This window comes from Panthera onca, chromosome B2 (assembly GCF_046562875.1).
Source record: "Panthera onca isolate mPanOnc1 chromosome B2, mPanOnc1 haplotype 2, whole genome shotgun sequence".
Lineage (NCBI taxonomy): Eukaryota > Metazoa > Chordata > Mammalia > Carnivora > Felidae > Panthera > Panthera onca.
This window is the reverse complement of record NC_138343.1, coordinates 151,361,304-151,371,149: the sequence shown is the minus strand read 5'-3', so window position 1 is coordinate 151,371,149 and position 9,846 is coordinate 151,361,304. Positions and strand designations below refer to the sequence as shown.

General features: G+C 42.4%; 1 protein-coding gene across 1 annotated transcript; it reads left to right on the top strand.

Moving 5' to 3' along the window:
- The first annotated feature begins 2,227 nt into the window (after positions 1–2,227).
- On the top strand, positions 2,228–7,920 carry PDCD2 (programmed cell death 2). Its single transcript, XM_060617144.3, has 6 exons — positions 2,228–2,573; positions 3,103–3,345; positions 3,704–3,835; positions 5,171–5,274; positions 6,435–6,548; positions 7,311–7,920. The coding sequence occupies exons 1-6, from the start codon at positions 2,291–2,293 to the stop codon at positions 7,467–7,469; spliced, it is 1,035 nt and encodes a 344-aa protein (XP_060473127.1). The 5' UTR covers positions 2,228–2,290; the 3' UTR covers positions 7,470–7,920.
- Positions 7,921–9,846: the final 1,926 nt, after the last annotated feature.

The following is a 9,846-nucleotide window of genomic DNA, read 5'->3' as shown; positions in this document are numbered from 1 at the left end:
AGCCTCATTTTCTCCTCAGTGTTTTAGGAAAACACCTTTTGCTCTTTATAGACCTAAAATTATTAAGTGGTCCTTGTAAATTCCCTTCTGTAGGTGGAAGAGTCTAGTGTCTAGGTGATCTGAGGCCAACGGCGGGCAGTGTGGGAGCATGTGTGTTCAGCAGCAAAATGACTCATACTCACCAGGGCTCATTCAATGCAGATATTCTGCAATATTGGCACAGGTAAGATTTGAACTGCTGGCTTGCTCCTTTTACTTGGGGGTAATGAAGTGAGTCACAGGGAACGTCATCTGAACCTCAGCAAAATAAAGACTCATAAAAAAAAAAAAAAAAAACATTGCCTTGAGATGACAGTTTGGGAGATGCTAGATCATATCCAGGGGGAGGTGTGTACCTCAACAGAGGGGTAGGAAGGGGGCATGAGGACCAAAAAGATCACATTGGAGAACATCCACTCAGAGACTTAGGAAGACAGAGGAGTAAAGGTCGTATCAATCCCTGAAATGAAAGTTGATGTTTTCAGATCCATTGTAGTAAAGACAGAAACTAAAGCTGAACCATAGACTACAAGCATTCTGACAGTAATTCAGGGTAAAGAGGGCACAGATTTGAACATCTAAAAATATGCTAGAATTCATAATAAATTGATTCCAAGTTAAATGTTTTCAGTAATTAATAATAAAAAAACAGAGGTGTCTACAGTAGGAACTGAAACAGATCTCACAAATGGGTTTCAGTTTTGAAGAAGTGTCTCTGGCATTACCCATCTTCATATGCTTGAATTGTATGTATCACAAACTTGTGGTGTGAAAAGTCACGGGATTCCCTAAAAAGCCTGGGACTCCACTGCTGGAAAGAAAAGTTTACTAAGAACAATTGAGTTGGAGCAGGTTGTCACTGGCATGAAGCAAACCGTTACTCAACAATCTGCTTTTACGTATCCTGTACTGTGGACCTAACCAGAAGTCAAAGCTACCTTACCCATGAGCGGGGCTCTCACTCTTCCCTAGCCTCAATGGACAGAGAATAGACTAGCTCTTCTCCCTCACAACTCAATTCATATCTACAAATACCCAATCTTAGAAGGGATGTTGCTTACTCAATTTCAAGATTGCAGTTTTTAAAAATAAGCATTCTCATATTGTTTTTCCTTTCAGTAAAACAGAACTTAATTTAGTTGCTTAAGAATCCGAGAATGATTAAGATGTGCTTTTGAAAACAAAATAACACTAAAGAGGTAACACTAAGATGAAAGAATGTTGTTATGTTTCATGGTTGTTTGGTGGTTTTAGTGGTTTTTGTTTTAGAGAGAGAGAGAGCAGGCAGGGGAAGAGCAGAGGGAGAGGGAGAGAGAATCTTAAGCAAGCTCAACGCTCAGCTCAAAGCTGGATGAGGGGCTCGATTCCATGACCCTGGGATCATGGCCTGAGCTGAAATCAAGAGTTGGAGGCTTAACCGACTGAGCCACCCAGGCACCCCATTATATGTTTTAACTCTATAAAGTTTAAATAAAATTAAAGAAACTTGTTTTCAAAAAAAAGGACATGTTAGATGTAATTTTGCTATAAAATAGGTACTAGAAATAGAAGCATCTGGGCCATAGCTGAATCCCACCTACATTCGCTCATGCCTCCTTGAGATTTAAACAAGAAACAGCCAATAAAATCCTCATGGCGCCAGGAGAAGGGGCCCAGGATAATGGGATGGCCAGGCGTTGGCCCCGCACGGGCAGGTTTTGGGGTTTGGCCCACAGGCAGCTCCCAGTGTCAGCTGCCACGTGCAGGTGGCAGGCTGCTGCAGGAAAAGGAGCAGGGACAGTAGCTCCATGGTCCTTTTCACTTTTGTAGATTGCAGTTTCACACTTGTTGCATTTCTAGTTGAATTTTTATTGTAAACTTTTACTTAAAAAAATAAAACTCTCAGTGTTTGAAGTGGCAATGGCCGACAAGTCCAAACAGCAGGGCAGAGGAAAAAACCAAAACGAAGGACACAGTTGAAATACTTGAACCAGCTGGTGAACATGCACACACCTCCTCTTGGCTCATTAGGATAAATCCCTAACCCTAACCCTAACCCCTAACCCCTAAAAGCTACCCCCACCCTCACGTCACGGGACCGGAAATTAGGTTCGCACAGAGCGTGCTTACATCGGGCTATTTCCTTAGTCCCGCCTCCTCTCCCTTGCTACCCAATCGCTTCTGACTCGCCGTTCTGCGCGCCTTCCGGTGGCCAACTTCCGCCTTCCGGCCAGACAGTCCGAGCTTGCGAGTGGCCGGTCTTTCCAGCTGCATGGCGGTGGCCAGCGCGGGGCCGGCTGAGCTGGGCTTCGTGGAAGCAGCGCCGGCGTGGCGGCTGCGCAGCGAGCAGTTCCCAAGCAAGGTGGGCGGGCGGCCGGCGTGGCTGGGCGCTGCCGGGCTGCCGGGGCCAGAGGAGCTGGCCTGCGCGCTGTGCGGCCGCCCGCTGGCCTTCTTACTGCAGCTCTACGCGCCGCTGCCCGACCGAGCCGACGCCTTCCACCGCTGCCTCTTCCTCTTCTGCTGCCGGGTGCCGCCGTGCTGCGCCGGTTTGCGCGGTGAGCGGCCGCTGCTCCCGAGCCAGGGCCCGGGTCACGTATGCGAAGGGCAGCGCCTGGGGGCGGCGGCGGGGGGGGGGGGGGGCGGTGGAGAGTCCAGCGCAGCGCCTGGCCCCCGCCCCCCCGCCCTGCTCGGCTTCCTCAAGCATCCTGGGCCCCATCTTTTGAGTTTAATCGATTGGTACGAAGTAGGCGTTGTTATACTGAAATAATGAAAATTGTTTTTTAGAAAGCTGGGCCCAATAACGTTTCCATATTTGTGTAGAATCAATGTAACTTAACTGTTCGTCTCATTATTTAATTATATTGAATAAGCCCAAAGATCCAATTCAAATTGCTGTGGGTACCAAACTGGTTTCTTGTTCTTTTTCACTTTTTTTTTCCCCTTTTCTCCCCTTTCGGAAAATAAGATCACTGAAATCAAAACCTGTGGTCTTTTCAGTCCTGTGTGGACCAGAGTCTCCAATATTTGGATTGCTATATTGTTTTACTTACGGTATTTACAACATCTCTTCTCATTTTCTTACAGTTTTTAGAAATCAGCTACCCAGGAAAAATGACTTTTACTCCTATGAACCACCTTCTGAGAATCCTCCTCCAGAGACAGGAGAGTCTGTGTGCCTCCAGCTCAAGTCTGGTGCTCATCTCTGCAGAGTTTGTGGCTGTTTAGGCCCCAAAACATGCTCCAGATGTCACAAGGCACATTACTGCAGTAAGGAGCATCAGACTCTAGACTGGAGATTGGGACATAAGCAGGCTTGTACACAGTCAGGTGAGTCAGTTCATGTAAGTTTCAGCTCGGTTTCATAGCATCTGTCAACCCAGGTTTTTTGTTTTGAGGATAAAAGTTAAGATTAAAGAAAGTATGATACTTTTCCAAAATTTTGGTAACTGGTGATATGAACAGCTCTATGAAAGGAACTGTGACGTCCCACCTACTCAGTTATGTCCCACACTTGCCTCAATACAGGCATTTAATTTATGACCCATAACCTGAAATGCTGGAACTACATATATTTATTTGGCAAAAATGTTAACTACATAGAATATGCTTTAGAAATGGGAAATTATTAGACCCTCTGTAAAACTGAATGACTAGTAATTATGCTAGTTACCTTTTCTTGTTTCAGAATATTTGGACAGAACAATTCCAGATCACAACTTCCTTTTTCCAGAATTTGAAATTGTAATAGAAACAGAAGATGAGATTACACCTGAAGTTGTTGAAAAAGAAAATGAATCAGAAATTATAGGAAGCATGGGTAAGGGATCAGTTTTAGAACCTTTATTCATTAAGTGATTAAATATAATGCTTGAAAGAAAAGGCTCAGTATGTCAAGAAAAGAGGTAGGTACTGATAGGAAAAGTTAACCCACTTTGGAGTATGTAGCCTATACTATTCAAATATTATATCATTTGAAAATATGCTTCCTGTACCTCCCCTCCTTGGCATATGTATCAGATATATTCTAGTTCTGATAAAGACATGTCAGGGCAAGTATCCACATGATCATTTGGGTAGGGCTCCACAAGATGCTTGAAACTTGATACGTTCATCTGGATCCAAGATAGGTTTCTCAGATCGAGATCAAATAAGTGAGAGTGCTTAGTGTTTGGCGGGTGACCAGGGTCGTTTAAATGTTTCTCTTTCGTGTGGCCGGTTTCAGATTCGCAGTTTTACAGGTTATCTAGAGATGAACACACTCTAGGTGTAGTGCCTAGGCCAAAGCAAATACCTAAGAGACAGATTAGTAGCCAACATTTATCCAACACTTAGTCTGTATCAAGGGCTGTTTGTGCGTGATCTCATTAAAATCCTGAAAGCAGTAGAGTTAGAAACTGTACTTCATTTTGCAGTGAGGAATTTGAGGTTTTCCATGTAATTTGTTTGGTCATGTAACCGAAGCTGTTAACGTTTTAGAACTGTAGTTTGAGCTCACGTGATATTGACTCCAGAATTTGAGCCCTCAGGCACTACAAAAGTAGGTTTTAGAATCTAAATAGACTTTAGAATATCAGCTCACTGGTTTATAGTTCATATTCAGGTGATATCAAAAATATTCTTTGGTACGTGTAACCCAGACTAAATTCTGTTGAGGACAGCAGTGGTTCAGATAGCTGGGATTCCTGGAGAGGGGTATGAGGAACAAGTGGGTAGGTCAACAGGGAGCTTGTGATGGCTGAATGAGTATAACAGCTGGGAAAAATGCATGAAACATGAAGAGATAGGGAGAGTCCAGATGCCTAAAGGGCAGTAGTGAAAATAAAAGGGTCAATATCTGCTGGGTGTCCTGTCATCTCTGCTGGACACAAGTCCTAAACCCAGGACTTGGGTCTGTTCTTTTCAGTTGAAGCTTTAAAGAGAGGTACTTACTAGGAACCTACACAGTAAAGTGGAGTGCCTGGAAAGTCAGATGGTCTTGAAGGACCAACTTCAATGAATTAAAAGTTCAGGGAAAGCCTGTGGGAACATCTGGCCTTCACTCCAATTTAACGCTAAGTTGGTTGTTTGAAATTTCCTTTCCTCGGCATGTGGAAGATGTCAGGGCATGGGGATTATTCCTATTGTCCTAACAGTTACATTGATGATTTTTCAGGTGAAGTACCTGAGGAGGAATTGGATTCCATGGCAAAACATGAATCCAGGGAAGATAAAATTTTCCAGAAGTTTAAAACTAAAATAGCCCTTGAGCCAGAACAGGTAAACTAGAATTCATACAACTCTTTCTTATGTTCTTTTCAGGTGGTGTTTTCAGGGTAAAACCCCTGAAAAGAGATAACTACAATAAAGCTAGGGTCTTGTTACAGGAATCCTTCACACAGATGGTCTGCTGATCCTTTCAGTAGTTACTGAAAGACTACAGGTTGTACTGTTTATCACGTAGGGTCTATAGTCTAAAGAAAGGATCAGAGCTAGCAGATGAATAAGATACTGCCTGTGATGCAAGAAGTTTGCACCAGTGGCAGAAAGAAAAAAATATTTTTGCCCATGTGTCCTACAGGGAACTCTTGCTTATGAAACCAACATGACATGTGACACAAACCCTGGTTTTGTGAAAAGAAAAATGCGCTTTGGTGTTGGCGAGAGTCCTGGATCCTTGAGTTACACTATAAGCTCTGATGTCACTCCATCTCCAGTGTGAAAAAACAGGGTGGTTGTGCGGATGAAGGGAGGGTATAGGCACATAGCAAGTGCTCAGCAGACGTTTCTCTTCTTCATCTCTGTTCTTCCATTAACATCATTCTTAAAGACATTCGCCGTAAACCTAAATCACTGAAGGAAACTCAGCTAAACTCCTATAAAGCAGTCACTGAATCGAGTACCCAGGGGAAGAAGATCATGGGAAGAACAGACCCGGGTCCTAAACACCGAGAAGGTAGTTTTTAGCAATGTATATGCTTGTGACAAAACAGGAAGGCCACTCCGTTGATGTATAACACCTAATGAAATTTATCTCTGTAGTATTTATCTAAACAAGTGTTTCACTTGGCATTTGTCCCTTTAAAATTTTTAACTGAGTTTAAAACAGGTTCCTTTTATCTGTGAAAGTAAGCACAAACTCTGGGCTACATTTTGGATTCAGAAACTACACAAAATACTCTTAGGATTCCGATTCTAACCATATCATCTTTTATGAAATACGATCTTGATAACCCAAGTCAGATAAGCTAAAATGATGACACTGAGAAAGCATTAATGATGCCAGGTCTGAGGTGAGGGAACCTCACTGTGTTTCAGATGAGTGAGGGGAACTCGTGTAGGAGCATGTGCAGAGTTTCTCCAGATTATCAAAGCACATGCTACCAAGGGAGACTTAGGTGAGATGTTTGTGATTTGAACATGATCCTGATTGATTTTAGGTTCTCAGATATGGCAGAGGGATTGCACCCATCTGGATCTCTGGTGAAAATATCCCTCAAGAAAAGGATATTCCAGATTGCCCCTGTGGTGCCAAGAGAATATTTGAATTCCAGGTATGACCTCAAAAAGTATTCTAATATATAGTCACCCTGGGTTATGTAATTAAATGCTATAAAACTTCACTGAAGTAACATATGCACATGGGTCCTGTTATTTACAGCAAGTGCCTTGTCCCACCTAAGGGACACCTTGGTCCCACCTTGTTCCCTGGAGGGAAATGTCTTTTACTGTTTTATCTGGTAGTCCTTTCTCTTTCTCAATAATGTGCTTTTTCTGACAACTTGTCAGTTTATTAGTTTTTAGACATTATCCGTTGACTGACTTGTACAATAAAAAGGATTTAAATGTAGTTGCTTCTATCATCTTGACCACCCCTCCCCACCTCTCGGTATGGTTAAATCATCATTTTTAGTGTCTGCATTTTGTTACATTTGTAATTTTAAATATACCTTCTTTTCTTGTTCTGGCACTTACGGCCTTTGTACTTGGTGACAGGAAGTGTTTCAGAGGCCCTACTCAGTTTAGGGTTTTTGGATTTGGTAGGGAAAAAATGGATATAATCATGAAGGTGGGTTTTCAGAAGGAACTGTTATCACAATCCATTTGGGTTGGGTAGAAATGCTCTTGTACTGTGGATTTACTAACCTTACAAAGTGGTAGGTGATACTTGTTTCTTGAGTAAAAAAATGAATTGTGAAAACTATATCCAAAAGTAAGTTAGTGTCAAAGCTGGAGACTGAAACACCCAAGATCCCTATCACCCTGGCAAGGAAGGTATGTTGAAAACAGACCTAATTGTGTCATCCTCTCCTCAGGTCATGCCTCAGCTGCTCAACTACCTGAAGGCCGACACTCTGGGCACGAGTGTCGATTGGGGTGTTGTGGCTGTCTTCACCTGTGCTGAAAGCTGCAGACTGGGGATTGGCTACACAGAGGAATTTGTTTGGAAGCAAGATATAACAGATACACCCTAAAGACAACATCATAAAGCCTTACAAATGCTCATACTGTCTTAGGCCTTGCAATTCCATTACTAGGACTTTATCCTAAGGAAATAATTATACCAGAGACAAAGATGTTGTTTTTGGTGAGTTTACAATGTGTAAATATTAGTGAAACAAAAATGTCCAGTGACAAGTAAATAAATTTTGGTGTATTCCTACAGCAGAAGGTAATGCAGTCTTAATGATACAGACCTATATGCACATCAAGTAAGATAACAGGTTTAAAGGGACACCAAGATATTCATAGTATGTTCATATCCTTTATAAAAGTATTTTTATATGTTTATGTTCACAGAAATCTGGAAAGGTACATACTTGGTGTGAACTAATTAACTATGAATGGTAAGACTAAGTGATTGGTTTACCTGTGTTTGTTTCTTTCTACTTGAATAAAAGTGGGTTAATTGCCTAATTAAGACAATCTATTAGAGTGTTTTTCCTCCTAAAATTTGCAGTGTTAAAACCAAGAGAAAATTATTTGGGTAAAAGCTGAAGAGATTTGTCTGGTAATCAGACAGGCTGTAGTATACATAGAAGTCCAGAACAATGAGAAAAATAGGCTGGTGCGTGTGAGGACTTCAACTGAATTTGAAGAGAAGCTCGACCTCAAAACAACCTTGATCAGCCAGCAGCACTGCTCAAAAGAGACTACAAGGCAAGAATGATGGTCTTCCCCTCTATCTCAGTACCACATGGGAAGTAAACCCAAGGAAGGAGGTAGGAATGAGGCGCTGGAATTTCCCAAGGGAAATCTAGCCCAGGACACAGCAGCCTGAGGGAAGGCCCTGAGGTCAGCCAAACCCGTTAACCATGCTAAGGCTCCTAGCCCCGAGTGCTTTACAGTGATGTCTTTGAACAGGAGTGATGCCAGCCCAGGACTAAAGCAAGCATGAAGGACATTGCTGTTGGTCAGTGCTTGAGGACCGACAGCTAATCTACATTGGTTCATATTCTCCCACACCTATCCCCGCTGGCCTGGAAGTGGCACTGCCGCCCTAAGTACATCTTCTTGGATGTTACACCATCTGTTAATGTCACCGACTGCTTGGCTATTTGACTGTAATTTTAGCTGAGCAAGTCCTGGCTTGTTAGCCCATGTTATATGTGTACCTATATTTAAAAAAGATTTGTGTATAAAATACAGTGAAGTGGAGCACATGGGTGGCTCAGTCGGTGAAGTGTCTGACTTTGGCTCAGGTCATGACATCCCGGCTCATGGGTTCGAGTTCGTGTTGGGCTCTGGGCTGACAGCTCGGAGCCTGGAGCCTGCTACCAATTCTGTGTCTCCCTCTCTCTTTCTGCCCCTCCCCTGCTCATGCTCTGTCTCTCAAAAATAAACAAATGTTAAAAGAGAGAGGGAGAAGAGAGAACACCAGAGACTTGACTCCTCGCAAAAGAACATGGCACTTCTGTAGTCTTTACAAAGGTATCAAGCCTCTGTCTGGATGCAGCTACTCATTTGCAGGAAATACAGAGAACAGAAGAACAGGCTGAATAACACCATGAATTTGAAAATAGCAAAACATATACTGAAAGAAACTACCAGCTAAATGGTCTGTAAATTTTAAGGAAAAGAGATGGAAGAGGAATATAAGGAATACGTGCATAAAAACACGGAATTTTTTTTAATGGAAGACTGCCCTATATTAGTAATTTAGGTGATGACTACAAAATTCAAGATAACATCTATTGGTGGGTGGTGCTGTGGCTGGGCAGGAGCAGGAGGGGTTTCAGGGACACAGGCAAGGTTCCAGGTGGTGGCTGCAGGGGTGTCTACTGAGGAGTACACTGTGCTGGACATATTAGGCTACCTGTGTGTGCGGTGTTTCACAGGTAGAAGTTTCAGAATTCAGAAGAGTGATTAGGAAGAAGATATGTCAACAAGAACTAAAATGTAATGAAAAATTTCATTAATAGGAACCAGAGAATACTTAGGAATTAATTTTTATGAAATGTAGAAGCCCTATATGAAAAAATTACAAAACCTTACTGAAGAATCTAAGAGAAGATCTACACGTGGAGAGAGATTTCTTTCTTGGATAGATGTCTTTCCAAATGATCCTTAACATTACTGATATCAATGGCCATAATTAAGGAAACAGGTAAATACATAATGGTACCTAAGAGATGTCATACATTTGTGATGCCATTGGACTCCCTATCATGGAAATGTGTTTATGACCTACTGATGGGGAAAAAAGGGCAAAGCTATATAAAACTGAACATATGCTTTAGTATTTTCCAAATATGGGATCAAAAGCACCCCAAAAGGAAAGGACCTGTACAGAATGGGGCCTGGGAGATACCCCGGAGCAGTAAGCAGAAGAACTTTTTCCTTTCTGATTAT